At 32.7% G+C, this 15133-nt stretch overlaps 2 protein-coding genes across 6 annotated transcripts; both read right to left on the reverse strand.

Moving 5' to 3' along the window:
- Positions 1-1586: 1586 nt before the first annotated feature.
- LOC140884440 (uncharacterized) lies at positions 1587-13703 on the reverse strand. Of its 5 annotated transcripts, XM_073291205.1 has the most exons (17): positions 13632-13703; positions 9706-9794; positions 9006-9094; positions 6036-6423; positions 5753-5962; positions 5565-5657; positions 5326-5442; positions 4783-5243; positions 4441-4692; positions 4217-4351; positions 3905-3959; positions 3709-3816; positions 3563-3632; positions 3379-3486; positions 3202-3288; positions 2784-2886; positions 1587-1809 (listed from the first exon to the last, which is right to left on the reverse strand). In XM_073291205.1, exons 4-8 carry the CDS (start codon positions 6357-6359, stop codon positions 5115-5117), a joined length of 873 nt encoding a protein of 290 aa, XP_073147306.1. In that variant the 5' UTR covers positions 6360-6423; positions 9006-9094; positions 9706-9794; positions 13632-13703; the 3' UTR covers positions 1587-1809; positions 2784-2886; positions 3202-3288; positions 3379-3486; positions 3563-3632; positions 3709-3816; positions 3905-3959; positions 4217-4351; positions 4441-4692; positions 4783-5114. The 5 variants fall into 5 exon arrangements, with proteins under 5 accessions (XP_073147306.1, XP_073147304.1, XP_073147305.1 ...); XM_073291203.1 differs by having other exon boundaries at positions 3709-4096; XM_073291204.1 differs by lacking the exon at positions 13632-13703 and adding an exon at positions 10388-10470 and having other exon boundaries at positions 3709-4096.
- LOC140884078 (uncharacterized) lies at positions 7695-8606 on the reverse strand. Its single transcript, XM_073290745.1, has one exon. The coding sequence runs from the start codon at positions 8604-8606 to the stop codon at positions 7695-7697; it is 912 nt and encodes a 303-aa protein (XP_073146846.1).
- Positions 13704-15133: the final 1430 nt, after the last annotated feature.

Genomic DNA, 15133 nt, shown 5'->3' on the forward strand with positions numbered 1-15133 from the left:
TATGCTCAAATCTTTCTTTCAGCCCTTTTCATAAAATCATTGGGTCTTTTTCTGTGAGATACTCACATTTCAATCCTTCATCAAGATGTATACGTAAGAAAATCATAGACTTTGCCTTTTCTTGTGAGGATGATATATTATTTTCTTTGATGGTATCACTTAGACCCAATGACTCAAGATGCATCTCTACATCGAGAGTCCATGGCATATAATTCTTTCCTGTGATATCGAGCGCAACAAATTCAATCTTTGCCAAATTTGATATGGTGGTACTAGAAAAATAACAATGCATTTTATTAGTTAATTTCTATTAGTACGACAATAAAAAATAATGGAATAACGAAGATTACAAGTGCGTGTTACAAATAGAGAAAAAGTATGTGGTGGAAAATCCACTACAAGAAAAAACGGAAATGACAACGGATATAATCCGTTGTCGTAGGGGTCAGAAAACCGTTGTACTTTTATGTGTTGTCGTAAGTATAACATACGACAACGGTTTATATCCGTTGTGGATTCCAACATATGACAACGGATATGCAACAGTAAATATCTATTGTCGTACACACTTTTTGACCACGGTTTATAACCGTTGTCTTAAGTTGTCTTTTACGCAATGTTCTAAAAAGCGCTAGGCGGTAGGCGGACGGCTACCCATAGCCTAGCGCCTAGGCGATGCCTAGGTTTTTTTTTAATAGCCTAAAGTGTAAATTTTTCTTGGAATATTAGTAAGTTTTACCATAAAAATATAATTTTTATGTTTTCTTATTATGTTTTTTATATAAAATATATATACTTGTAAAGTTGTAATAATAAATTAATAATAATATACGAATATTATCATATTAATAGTTTTTTAATATCAATAAACTACCATCATATATATGTTTACTACAAGTCTACAACCTTCAAAATAATAAGTTGGGCAAATAAATTTAAAAAAAATAAAAGAAAACCTAAAACACGAGGTGGGCTAGGCGAATTTGGGACCGCCTAGGCGGATTTCGGACCGCCTGGGCGGCCGATTAATTTCTTTGCGCCTAGAGGCTCGCATTTACAAAAGGCGAGGCGAAAGGCATCCGCCTACCGCCTAGGCGGCGCCTTTTAGAACACTGCTTTTACGACAGTTATAAACTGTTGTCTATGTTGGCATACGACAACAGATTTGCAACACTTTATATCCGTTGTCGTATGATGAGAAATAACCACATTTTAAAAATGATGTCTTATGTAGGTGTACGACAACACATATGCAACTTCTTATATCCGTTGTCGTTTGCTTATTATTCAACCACGTTTTAAAACCGTTTTCGTATGTTATTTTTAACAACAATTTATAACCATTGTCTTAAATTGCCTTTTCACAACAGTTATTATTCGTTGCCCTCAACATTTTAAAAATGTTGTCATTATTTAATTTTCACTATGAATTCAAAACCATTGTCTAATTTAATTAGTGGTATATACCCATACAAAATAAAATATTTACTACATGCATAAAATATGTGAAATAATATATATCTTCAAGTCTCAAAAGCTGTTACATACATCTAAATACTTTCGAAGAAATTGTAGCGCTAGTAACTTCGAACCCAACATGTCATGGAAGTTGTACAAAAAATATAGATCTACTTATCTGACTGAATTTACAAGTATTTTCGATCACGATTTTCAAAAACAGCTTCACCTCAATTGTTAAGAGTTCGATCTTGAAACAAAGCGCTTCTCCTCAATTTCCCAAAACAGCTAGTTCATTCCACAGCTTCATGCCCATGCCCGACATGACTTCCAGTCACCCGACAACCAAAACTACAAGTAACAGCAAATACCAAATAGTGTTACAATCCAATTACGAAACTCAACCACACACCACACGAGTTATCAATAGTTTGAGCGAAAATAAGAGCTGTATACTATAATTATCTGTAAACTATGACACTATCAAACACAATGAATTATCTATCACAAACCAAATACGATGAATATCAGTACTTCACCACATGCTGTAAGATTATTCCTCTTTAGCAAACAAAAGTATACATCCAAAAGCATAAAAAACTCACAACCGAAAGTTATAAAAAAACTCCGAAACCATGTCAATTCATAGAAATTAAGATCGAATAGTTCACTATTTTATAAACTGAACTCTATTTCTAAGGAAACTCATTACAATAAAACAAACTGATCCTTCAGTTCCAAGTGCAAGCAAGCAACCTATTTAAGCAAGAAAGTTCTTTTATCTCATTATCATAACTGGACATAGGTTTTTATCAAAATAATATATAACTGGAAAGAGGTACAACACATTTAGTTAAAGGTCCAACCACCCGAGAAGCATTAAATCATTACCTGACCAAAAATTTATAAACATAAATAAAAAGTCCTTTAATGTTACTTTCCTTCATTCTAACTCTCAGACAATGAAAAAAATTATACAAGTTTCCACAGAGACTTAAAAGATTAAAAAATCAATCATCCTTACAAAAATACTTCAGTAAGACTAATGTATAAGAAATTAACATCATTGAGAATAACCAAAAGGTGCAAAACTTTGTTTAAAAATGCAAGATTTGAACCAAATTAATCTTGCATATAACCAAATTAAACACAACACTTAAATATTAAACCAAGGAATCTTGAACATATAAACAAGAATACTCTGCCAATCGTCATGTTACACCACTTCATAATTCAACAAACCTATAATGCACAACATGCAAATGGAAAATATTCTACAAGGAGCCTTGACTTGGCCAGTAGAAATAGCAACTAAGTGGACTCACCAATATTTATTATGTGAGCACATTACTCTAGAATTAACAGATCCCAGACAAAATCATCAGGTCCTGTAGGTCTTGGCATAAACATGCAGCTGGAGATTTAAATCTGATAAGCATAAAAGAATACTTAATTCACAGTGACAGGCATAGGTAGAGTACCTTATCTAATGGACGAGAATTTGCACCAACAATACAAAAAACAGAGAAAGTTAGATCAGCAAAGTAGTTTGACAACAAAAACTTACACGGGTAAGGTAAGACAATATGATATATTAAAGTTATATTCAAGCGCCATACTAAGATGAAGGCACATCAGCTTCAGAAAATTTTCGAAAACGTGATTATGTAAAAGCATGACATCTTTCTACCTAGTAATCATCCTTACAAAAATACTTCATTGTTCATCCATAAATATACGTACCTAGTAATCAATATAATCTTGTATGCATTCCGCCCATTCGGAACGAACTTCATTAATTTCTTCCATTGAGTACTCTGTTTTCACGAACTTCAAACCACAAATAAATTATATTATTACCCAAATAAATGTAAATGACTTTGAAAAAAAATAAAAAAACAATTATTTGAGAAGATTTACTATAGCGGACAGTGAATGCTTTTCACTGTTAACATTTTCTTCAACAATATCTTTCATAAATCTCTTCACATAATAACCACATTGTTTTGTATCTGGTTGTCGAGGACCCTGTGTAGAAGAAAGCAGAATGCCTCAGCTACAAATAATATTTGTAGATGAATCATAAGTAGACATGCATACATACCTTTACTATTTCCCATATTGCCTGTTTTCTGCCTTTTCTTTCTTTGTTTGAATTAAACAATTTCAAGCTCCTTCATACATAATATTAACACATCAATGTTGAATCACATAATTAAGTCCTTGATAAAGACAAAAATATGTACTCACATATTCACTACATATTTTCAGTCCTCATAACGATTACGATGACTCAGTGGATCCAAAAAATAAACCATCTCTATGTAAGGATCAATAATAGTGAGAATCCAATGAAACCTATGCGTAAAAATATATTATTAGTGCATACATTTCCCTAAACAGTTTTCAAAAATCAATTTCATATGATATTATAACATTTGCTTACCCAACACTAACTGGCACCAAAACTAGTTGATTTCTTGATGAACCACTCAACCTATCTGCCAAAACAGTCACTCTTTCATTGAAGTGTTCGATTTTACCATTTCTGTCAAGGTTGGTCACAAATGGAATGAATTGGATGGTGTGTGGATTCATGAACCTATATTTCTCAACCTTGTTATCACTTTTCATCTTTCTGTAAAGATGTTTGCCATTATCAACAGAAAAATGTTATTATGCTGAATTAATTAAAGTATGTACAACGTATATGCTAAAAAAATTAATGTATAAAAGTTCATGTTAATTGAACACCTACCAAATGTAAACAACCATACAATTGGCAGATACTGGCTCCAACTCATAAAAGGGAATGATGTCTTCAAGGTGCACAAGTAGTTCATGCCAAAACACAACTACTTTTTTTCTTCACATTTTTCTTCTTTCCATGCTTCTAAAAATTGCAAATGTAGATGTATATGTTAGGTACAGTTCACTAAATTTTATTGGACAAGTTAAGTCCAACTATAATATCATATTTACCTCATCCAGCATCAATACCAAGTGCGCAGGCCAAGCCACGTGACAACCTATAGCATCACCAATAGTATCACATTCATTTGGAATTGAGAATGGCAGTTGTGCTGATTTCTCCAAAACCTCATCAATGGCGATGCGCATACAATTTACGGGCAATGGAACTCCATGAAGTAAGTTACCACCTCCATTGACATGAAAAATTGTACCGTATGCAACTATAATATTAGATTCCAGTGTCAACGTAACCAACTTGCCCTATAAAGCAAAGTTTCATCATGTTATAAATTGATTCAACTCCCGGGTGACATTCATTTAATTACATAATAACAGTAGCGTAGGAAATACCTGCAAGAAATCGTCTTTGCTCAGAATTTGCATGTCATCATCAATGAAAGTTTCATAATTTGGGGCACTCTTTTCTGTTTTGATTTTGTCTTCATTCCTGAGATGTAACTTTACGGAGCAACTACCTTTCTCTTCAATCTCAGAGGCGCATGCACCATTTTTGAACATTTTTTCCAATTTTTTTATGCGTTCGTCTTGATCTGCAATGCGAGTAGATTGTTCTGAAATCAATATTTTTGCCTCTGACAACTCCTTTTTATGCTTCATCAATAAGTGGCCATCACCAGTAGGACTCTTCCATAATGTACCAACATTAAAGTAAACAGTTGGAGTTATATGACGTCCAACACCCCTGACACGTCCAACATGCTCTTCTGAATCAATACATTTGAAAGGATATCCTTTTTTGACCCTTCAAAGTGCAACTTACCATCCCGTTTTTTTTTTTGCACATATTCATCCTGTCAAGCACAAGAAATTTTTTTTTACCAAAAACCAGTTTAGTTGAATAAATACTATTGGATTCATGTACTTATTACATACAATCTTTTCTAATTTCATTTTTAGATCATCTCCTTCAACTTCACCCTCCTTATTCACCCGTCCTTTCTTCCAAATAAGAGCCCGATTGACATCATCATCATCACATAATTCACTTGCCTTCAAACAAGATAAAAAATATTATTTTTGTCGTTTTTTCTTGTAGGGGGTAATAATTATTCAAAGCTAATTATCAAATGATTGCCATTGTTATAGAAGATAGGCTATGAAAAAATACTTACTATTTCATCAGCAAATTGTGCATAACCTTTACGGGAAAGCCGATGTGGGTATATGTTCTGCTTTCTTCTCTTCTTTTGCTCAGCACTTAAGTTCTAGTTAAATAATCCTCCACGTGTGTTAATGTATCGGTATATATAATAATGACATGTTAAATTGTTTTTAAGAACTAATTAATAATCGATCTTACCATGAAGTCAACGGACATGCGAATGATTACAAATGAACTCCAATCATCCCGTGGAATACCGTAGCCACTTGGCGGTTCTTTCAACTCCTCTGGCTTATCAAGCTTCGAGAAAATGAACTTCTCAGTGAGATGCGCCTTGTATTGCCGCCACTTACTATTCGCTGAATGCAAACAGCCCCTCTTCCAGCTTGGGCTAATATTGTATGTCAGCTGTAAAGAAAAGTAGATATCAACCCATACATAATATTTAATTTATTTAAACTGTCAAATACTTCTTACTTACATTAATTGATTCCCATATTAATTCTTTAACATCACTTGGAACTTGCTTCCAAGTCTTGTAACTGATCTTAATCTTTTCTCGAGCGAGAACTCCTATAAAACTCTGCATTTCAACCGCAAACTCTCCTATTGGCTGTCCAATTTTATTGAACATTACATCCTTTCTAACTCCCTGCACCCTTTGCCTAATGACCTTATCTAAACGTGTACGTCCTCTAGAACTTCTTGTCATCTCGGTCTCAGTAGATTCCACCGGTTCTCCCTCATTGTTTTCAGCAGCTTTACCATTGTGATAACCCTTACGAAACTGTTCACGAGCTTCCATAGTGCCAGAAATTATAAGATTATTCAATGCCAAATCAGACCTCAAGTTTCCCCAATCACAGTTCCTGCAAAAGTTGACATCTTGTTAGGCATACATATTACAAAGAAAAAAAGAGTGATAATGAAAACGAACTATAAATTTCAAGATAAAATACAAAGAAAATATTTTTCAAGCATACACAATAGGGTAACAATCTCTCTTTGCAGACCATCCAACTTTGAGACATCTATCACTTTATTGCATAAAACATTGAAGAACCCACACAACCGGATGATAGTATCTCTAACATGTTTAGGCAAGACATCATGGATGGCGATTGGAAACAATTGTTGCATCAAAGTGTGGTAGTCATGTGACTTGAGGCCAACAAGTTTCAAGTCCTTCATTGACACCAGATTTTTAACATTGGATGAGTAACCTGTCGGGACTTTCATTCCAAACAAAGAATTGCAAAGTTTTCTTTTCTCAGCCTTACTTAGTGTATAACAAGCTGCTGGCAAATAAGTTCTATTCTCCTCCATCTTTGGTGCCAAATCAGTCCTCACATTTATCTCCACAAGGTCTAGTCTAGCGGCTACCCCATCCTTTGTTTTTCCTGGAACATTAAGTAGCGTACCAATAAGACTTTCACAAACATTTTTTTCAATGTGCATCACATCAAGCACATGTCGAACATGTAGATGTTTCCAATACTCTAGTTCAAAGAATATAGATTTTCTTTTCCAACATGATTTTGTTTCCAACTCCTTGCGCTGAAGCTTCCCACTCATTTTTCCCGATCGATAGTTAATCTTATCAACTCTTTCCAACACTTCAAGCCCAGTTAATGGTTTTGGTGCGGGGTTAAACTCTTGTTTCCCATTAAAAGCTTTTTTTTTGCCTTCGATAAGGATGATTTCTAGGAAAAACCTTCGATGACCTGTATATGACATTTTTCTACTATGCTTCAACCTGATCGAATATGTTTCTTCCCCACAGATAGGGCATGCTTGATATCCTTTCACAACACAACCTGACATGTTCCCATAAGCAGGAAAATCATTTATTGTCCATATTAAGACAGCTCTGAGCGAGAAATATTCTTTCCGATATGCATCATACGCATCAACACCTATCTCCCATAAGCATTTTAAGTCATCAACTAGAGGTGCTAAATAAACGTCAATATCATTTCCCGGTTGTTTGGGTCCAGAAATCAATAAAGTCAGCATCATAAATTTTCTCTTCATACACAACCATGAAGGAAGGTTGTAAGTGATCATCACAACTGGCCAACAGCTATATGCAGAACTCATCAAACTATGGGGATTGATCCCATCTGCTGATATGGCCAATCTAAGATTTCTTGACTCCAATGCAAAATCCGGCCATTTGTGCCACTACTTTCCAAGCCGGCGAATCAGCTGGATGACGCAAGTATCCATCACGAATTCTTTTATCAGCATGCCAAGTTAACTCTTTAGACACCTCTTTGTTCCGAAATAATCTTTGAAATCTTGGAATAGGTGGAAAGTACCAAAGAACCTTTGCAGGAATACCTTCATTCACCATAGAATTATTACCCAACTTCCACCTAGACATACCGCAAATAGGACAATTGGACAAGTCCTCAAACTCTTTCCGGTACAAGATACAATCATTAGGGCAAGCATGTATTTTCACATAATTCATTCCTAATGCACTGAAGCTTTTCTTTGCATCATAGTAGGATAAAGGCAATTCATTGTGATCAGGAAGTATTTCTCCTAACAAACTAAGCAAGTCAGTGAAACTTTTATCGCTCCAACTATATTTTGCTTTCAAATTAAATAATTTCACAAGTGTTGTTAACTTTGTAAATTTTGTGCATCTAGAGTATAAAGGTTTCTCGGCATCTTCAAGTATCTTATGAAATTGGCTTGGATTCTCAGCATAGATATCATATGCATCATGTACCATATCTATAGTTTCCTCGGCAAAATATTTGTGTTCATCTGGTCCTACTTGATAACTATCATTCATTGGGTTCTTGACCGTAGATCTTTCCCCGTGCCAAATCCATGTATGATATGTTAAATCCATGCCATTACAACACAAATGTGCCCTTATAGTGCGAATATTTTTCATCTGTAGATTACCACATCTTGTGTAGGGGCAAGGTATTTCATTTGGATCGTTGGCATTTTGCATTGCAAATTGCAGAAAAGATTCTACCCCAACCTCATATTCATGTGATAATCTGTTCTTTGACATCCAAGCTTTGTCCATTACTCATACAAATAAGCAACCAACACTGAGTCTAATCCTTCAAAACTTAAAAAAAATTAATCAATGTTTTATCATTCTAGTTTGTTGAAGAAATATACTAGTTAACACTAATTTTCTAATCTTTATAATAAAATCCTTAAATATTGATCTAATCCACCAACCAACGGACTCTGGAAAAATAAGGAAAGAACTGATTCTACTAAGCAAAAATATTTGAGTGAAAATGAGCGAATTTCTCAGAAAAATAAATTTTATGATTTGATATTCAACCAGAAACATAATGAAAAATTGTGAAAAGAATTTAATGGCAAACAAAATGAATTTACCAAGTAAGAACCACTTTTTGATGGTCATATTTCAAAAATCAAAAATAAGAAATGGAGAAGAGGATTGTCTTACCAGCAGTATACCACAGGCAAGATTCAAAGATCAGTTCCCATCCACAGAGACATTGGCACTGAAGTTATCTCACACAGCTGGAAATAATCCTGTATCAATTTAGAACATGCACCATTATGGCCAAGAAAACACACAGAGAAGTTATCTAACACAGCTGGAAATAATCGCTATTTTATGCAAATATTTCCACCTTTTTATTTCATGGATACCTTGAGTACTGTTGCATTCGAAATATAAATGATTTGTTAATGACAGCCAGAAAACCATCAAATGTAAAAATCAGAACATATTATTTTCTCGTAGATTTTAAATTTGCGGGCATTATAGATCAGATTTGTTGAACCAGCGCAAATTTGATGGTTATACTTCAATAATCAGCAATAAGAAATGAAGAACATGATTGTTTTTCAATGTCCAGAAATGGTATATTTAATGTCCAATGGTATTTTTAATTTCCCAGTGGAAAATATTTATATTTTTCGACCATGCTTCTATAACTTATTTGATTGAAAATATCATTTCTGGACATTAAAAAATTTATGCAATGAAATTTATAAGCATGGTCATTTTAAAAAAGGATGATAAAAATTAAATATTTATATTTTTTGACAAACAAAATGAATTTACCAAGTAAGAACCACTTTTTTATGGTCATATTTCAGAAATCAAAAATAAGAAATGAAGAAGAGGATTGTCTTACCAGCAGTATACCACAGGCAAGATTCACAGATCAGTTCCCATCCACAGAGACATTGGCACTGAAGTTATCTAACACAGCTGGAAATAATCCTGTATCAATTTAGAACACGCACCATTATGGCCAAGAAAACACACAAAGAAGTTATCTAACACAGCTGGAAATAATCGTTGTTTTATGCAAATATTTCCACCTTTTTCTTTCATGGATACCTTGAGTACTGTTGCATTCGAAATATAAATGATTTGTTAATGACAGCCAGCAAACCATCAAATGTAAAAATCAAAACATATTATTTTCTCGTAGATTTTAAATTTGCGAGCATTATAGATCGGATTTGTTGAACCAGCGCATAATAAACAAGTATTTGAGCGCACAACTGCACTGTCAAGACTCTAGGCCAGACTAATACATGTACAAAAGGCTTATTGGTTTGATTCTTCATCCCAAGCTATTCTTTTAACATGAGTCTTAAACTTTTATATCTACTAGCTCATTGGGATAATTAGAATTGGTAATAGGTCTTTCAATTGCCATAAAATTGGCTATGCTCCAAAACGTCAACCAAAGAACTCTATTTCTCCTGAGAAAGCAGCTAACTTGACGGCCCACAAAAATAAATCCAACGTAAAGTCTAAACTAAGTGGGAATGCCGCAAACAGTGGTGTGTCAACAGAAAAGTCACCCGTCGTCGATGGTATTGATGAACTTGTGGAGAAGGAGAACTTCTCCAATGATGGCGCTTATACAGCTAAAGCTGCAAGCATTAGGAATGATTGTGCATCGCCTGCAAGCAAAATCATAGGAACAAGTCAATGCAAGGCACAAGCTATAACTCCTATTAACTGTTATTCATCCCAAGATAATGCATCAGCTGACACTGCTAGAAACTCTAACATCAAGGCAAATTCATTAAACTTCACTTTTTTTCCTTTTTTGATTAATTTAATCATACCTATACTTCAGAATCAATTTATGCGCTTACTTTCTAGTTTATTATTATCCTATATGTGTGTCCCCAAACAACAGAAAGCAGCGAGGAGCAGTGCAGCTGAAATCTGCCAAACTCAATTCAATAATGTCACTTGAATCATCTCATTTAATAAATTCTGCTCTTAAAAATAATTTTCTTCTTTCAAATACGTGAAGATAGTGTTTAAAAATATCTTTATTAGAATAAAAAAAAAGTGATTGTGGAGGAAATTTTGCAGCTGCTAGCTTATTTTCCGAGAGTCGTGTGTCAAATTACTCAAAACTTCACACAAGTCAGTCAATGAGAGTAAAGCACAAATATAATGTGCTTCGTCTATGCTATGAACATCTCGACATTCGGAGGTGCCCAAACAAGAAGGAACCCAAAAAAATAAGCCCAAACAGATGAGCTAATGAAAGAACCCAAAAAAAAAAACAAAACAGAGTCTCGTTTTTCACCCTTTTCTCGACATTCACCGAAAACCCAAACAACAATAAATCTAGACCCTCAACATCTACTAAAAATACCACGAAGCATGAGCCCGAAGCAAGAGAAGAAAGCAACGAAACTTACACAGTGAAAGTTGCTAAGGCTTGGGCTAGATGCAAAGAGGTCAGACAACCATTTTTCGGCGATCGATCGGTGCCAGAGGTGAGCTGGGTTGAAGGGGGCGAAGGGTTTGGCTAGGGATTGGGTTTCTCTCGTTTCTTCTTAAGGCAGGCGTGTAGTACTATATGGTTATTATATGTATTATATTTTTTAAAATATGTATTATATTTTTTAAAATATTAAAAATAAAAATAAATAAATAAATAAATAGCAACGACAACAGATTGCAAAATCTGTTGTCTTAGACCTTCAAAAAAACGCTCATAGACAACGGTTAATTAAAACCGTTGTCGTAGATCATAAAAAATCCGCTCAAAGACAACGGTTTTCGTTGTCTTTGATACATATAAGACAACGGTTTTGTTAAAACCATTGTCGTTTTTAAATAAAATATGGCCAACAACAACGCTTTTTATAAAAACCATTGTTAAAGACTAAAAGGCAATAGTTTAGATATAAAACTGTTGTCGTTTCAGTGTGGTTAATTAATATATTTGTTGTAGTGATCGCTGGTGAGTACAAGACTCGCGAGTATGATGATCATTGTCGTTATGAAAAATAGTCTTATAAATGTCATCATCTTCATCTTCGAAAAATCGAGGAGAAATTATTTTGAGAGAAAGAGTGAATTTGTTGTGATTGAAAATGAGTTTGAGTGAACATATTTATAGGGCAAAAACTAGTCGTTTGTTACCGTTGGGGGTAAGAAAAAATCGAGTTGTGTTGAATAAAAATTTGTGATAATCATGTGATGCATATAATGATAATCATAATTAATATACGCAATAAAATATATATCATATCACGTTATTACAAGGTCAGTGTCATAGACAGCCTCTTATATAATAACATAAAATTATACAAATATAATTAGACAATAAAATTATATAAGCATTAATGTATAATCATATCACGTTATTATAAGGTCGGTGTCATAGACAGCCTCTTATATAATAACATGAAATTATACAAATATAATTACACAATAAAATTATACAAACATTAATGTATAATCATATCACGTTATTATTTAAAAACCTTAGAAGTTTTTATACTTGTCGTATCCCTTACTGGGAGTGTGGGATGTCGTCTTAACATCCTCCAGGATTTATAACAAGTTTTTTTAAAAAAACTTATTTTTTTTATCATGTCTGATAATAACATGATATTATATATTAAATATATACACAACAAATAAATAAACAATAAAATAAATATACTTACTTGTTAAATATTTTTGTCTTCTCTTTGTGTTTTGGAGCGTCGGAAATTATAGAGAACCTTCGAGCGATCGTGGTGATAACGTGTTGTGAAAAGTAAAAATTTATGGTAAAAACTAAAAACTCTAAAACTCAAAATATATATCAAACCAAACACTTATAAAATCTTCTCTCTAAACTTGTGTACTTTCTTCACAAATGTTGAGGTCTATTTATAGATACTCAATTGAGAAATGTCCAAAAATAAATATGTCATCCATTACATAATCAAAAATTAAAATATCATCACATCACCATCACAATAATTTTCAATCTAATTTTAATATATAATTTCCAATAATATTAATATTGTTCGTACATATTATATGTTTTCATCATTTTATATTTTTTATTTGACTTTTCTTTTGGCCACTGTACACATTTACACCGTACATTACTTTACAACTATACTAGTATATTACAGAAAATTGCAATTTTAGTTGTCTGAGGAATGTTATAATTTAGTGATTTAAATTATTGAAGTGTTTGATTTCATATAGTAACTTGGATTTTTTTTGTTTATTTATTTTTTTAAGTCGAAAGACACTAAAAACATTATTTATTTGATACTTATTTTCTCTTACGAGACGCATTTAGTACAACTAAAGCTATGTTATAAACATTGAAATCTAGCTTGATGAAAATAAAGCTAAATAACACCCAATATTTTAAAATTAGAGTAAAAATTTTGTCGTTTTTCCTTAACCATTCTAGAGATCGCATTATCATGGGATAGTACAAATCAATATAGGATATTACAAAATCATACATAGGATATTACCAAATAGTTTGATTATCAGTTCTAAAAAAATCGCTCGGAAACGCCTAAACGCCAACACACGGCTAAAACGGCTAAAGAGCTGAAATAAAACTTTTAATCAAATATTTGAACCTGTTATTTAACTCATAATAACTTGATTTATGTTTTATGAATCCATAAACAACATAAGAACCAAGTTATAAATAATTATATTGTCAGATCATGATTTAGTACAAAATAGTTTAGCCTGCCATTCAGGCTAGATTCACAAAATTTATAAAAATTAAATAACAAAACAAAATTTTTTAAAGGGAACAAGAAAACTTACAAAGGAAACCAGTAGTAATATTATTTCTTCAAGAACACTTTTTTACAAAAGAAAAAAGGAAAACGTAGCTAGAAACTTATTCAAGTCCTGCAATTACTAACAAGACTCATCCTATAAATAGAAAAAAAATCCGGACATAAAACCCCGGACTTCAAAACCAAAAATACATAGTGCAATACATAGTGCAAAACAACTTTATTAAAGTGGATACATAATAATACTACTTTATCAAAGTAGACATAGACATTTTTGGAATGCTTGGAGAATTTCCGTGACCACCAAAGCAAAAAACTTTAACTTGTAGTGGAATTATGATAAGGAGCTTTTGGCATCTTTTTCCATGATTTTTACATCATATCTTTGGGAAGATTTTGCTGAATGCAAATTGGTGTATTTGGATATTTCCTCATACAAAGCTGAAATTTAGCATTGTGTTGTCGAAGCAATTTTTTGGTGTCTTTAACAATCCTCTTCCTTTGTAAATATGAGTAGTTTTCTTCAAAGCTTTTTTGTCGCTTATTGTGACCTTCAATAACAATTTGATCAAAAATTTTTCCACTGAATATAGCAGAAACATCTGGGACAAATCTTCTCATGTTGTTCTTCCATCAACCTTTTTTAATATTGTCCTTCAAAGATTCTTTTAAAGTATTGAATACTTTTTCAATAGAAAATTCCGTAATATCCTCTTGAGGATCTTGAGCATCTTGCATCATTTGTTTATGAAATTTGATATCACTAGAGTCTGATGCCATTGAAGTGTCAGATTTTGAATCTGAATAAGAGAAATTTTTACATATGTCTTTCTTCATTTCTTCTATATATAACTCAATCATTTCTTTCTGATAATATATTTCAGAATATTTTTGGGTAATGATTTTGAAAGGACTAGGAGTCTCTTTTTCTTTTCTGTCTTGCTTATAAGCTTTGATTTTGACCTCTATAGACTTTATGGTTTCATCGCCATATATTTTACCAGTTTCTGGGTCATTTCTCATCATTTTTTCCCAGAATTTTGTTAGGCTGATGCGCCATAAGCAAGGAATACCTCTATTGGTATAACCAGATTGGGGTTTCCATTTCCAAATCCAAGGGATTCCAAATTCAATAAAAAATAAACAATAATTTTTTTCCCTCTATGACATGAACAGAGGATTTTTGAACTTGAGAAGAACAATTTATCCATTCTTCCATTAATCCTTTAAGGATATTAGGCAAATTTTTTGCAGAGGTACCAAACATCTTCCACCAATCGAAAAACCAATTAGGAATTGGATAATGAAAAGCATTTTCACAAACTTTTAAAAACCAGGAATGCTTTCTCTTTTTATTTTCATAAAATAAAGTTTTTTTAAAACTTTCAATATAATCCCAATAGTTATATTTGAAATTTGTTTTATGATTTGGAGAATAAAATTATTTGTCAACTAATGAAGAAATTCCCCATTCTTCGATAGATATAATCTTTTTGATAATAAATTTAGAGAAATTATAAATCCCTT

The sequence above is a fragment of the Henckelia pumila genome, chromosome 2, assembly GCF_033568475.1.
Source record: "Henckelia pumila isolate YLH828 chromosome 2, ASM3356847v2, whole genome shotgun sequence".
In the NCBI taxonomy this organism is placed as follows: Eukaryota; Viridiplantae; Streptophyta; class Magnoliopsida; order Lamiales; family Gesneriaceae; genus Henckelia; species Henckelia pumila.

What these genes read in the sequence shown, in the direction of transcription:
- LOC140884440 (XM_073291206.1), bottom strand. Translation starts at nt 6,359, where the DNA reads ATGGAAGCTCGTGAACAGTTTCGTAAGGGTTATCACAATGGTAAAGCT. An exon ending in CACAATTTGCTGATGAAATA is followed by an intron (nt 5,443 to 5,564) that starts GTAAGTATTTTT and finishes TCTTGTTTGAAG; the next exon opens with GCAAGTGAATTATGTGATGA. An exon ending in AAATGAAATTAGAAAAGATT is followed by an intron (nt 5,244 to 5,325) that starts GTATGTAATAAG and finishes TGTGCTTGACAG; the next exon opens with GATGAATATGTGCAAAAAAA.
- LOC140884078 (XM_073290745.1), bottom strand. Translation starts at nt 8,606, where the DNA reads ATGGACAAAGCTTGGATGTCAAAGAACAGATTATCACATGAATATGAG.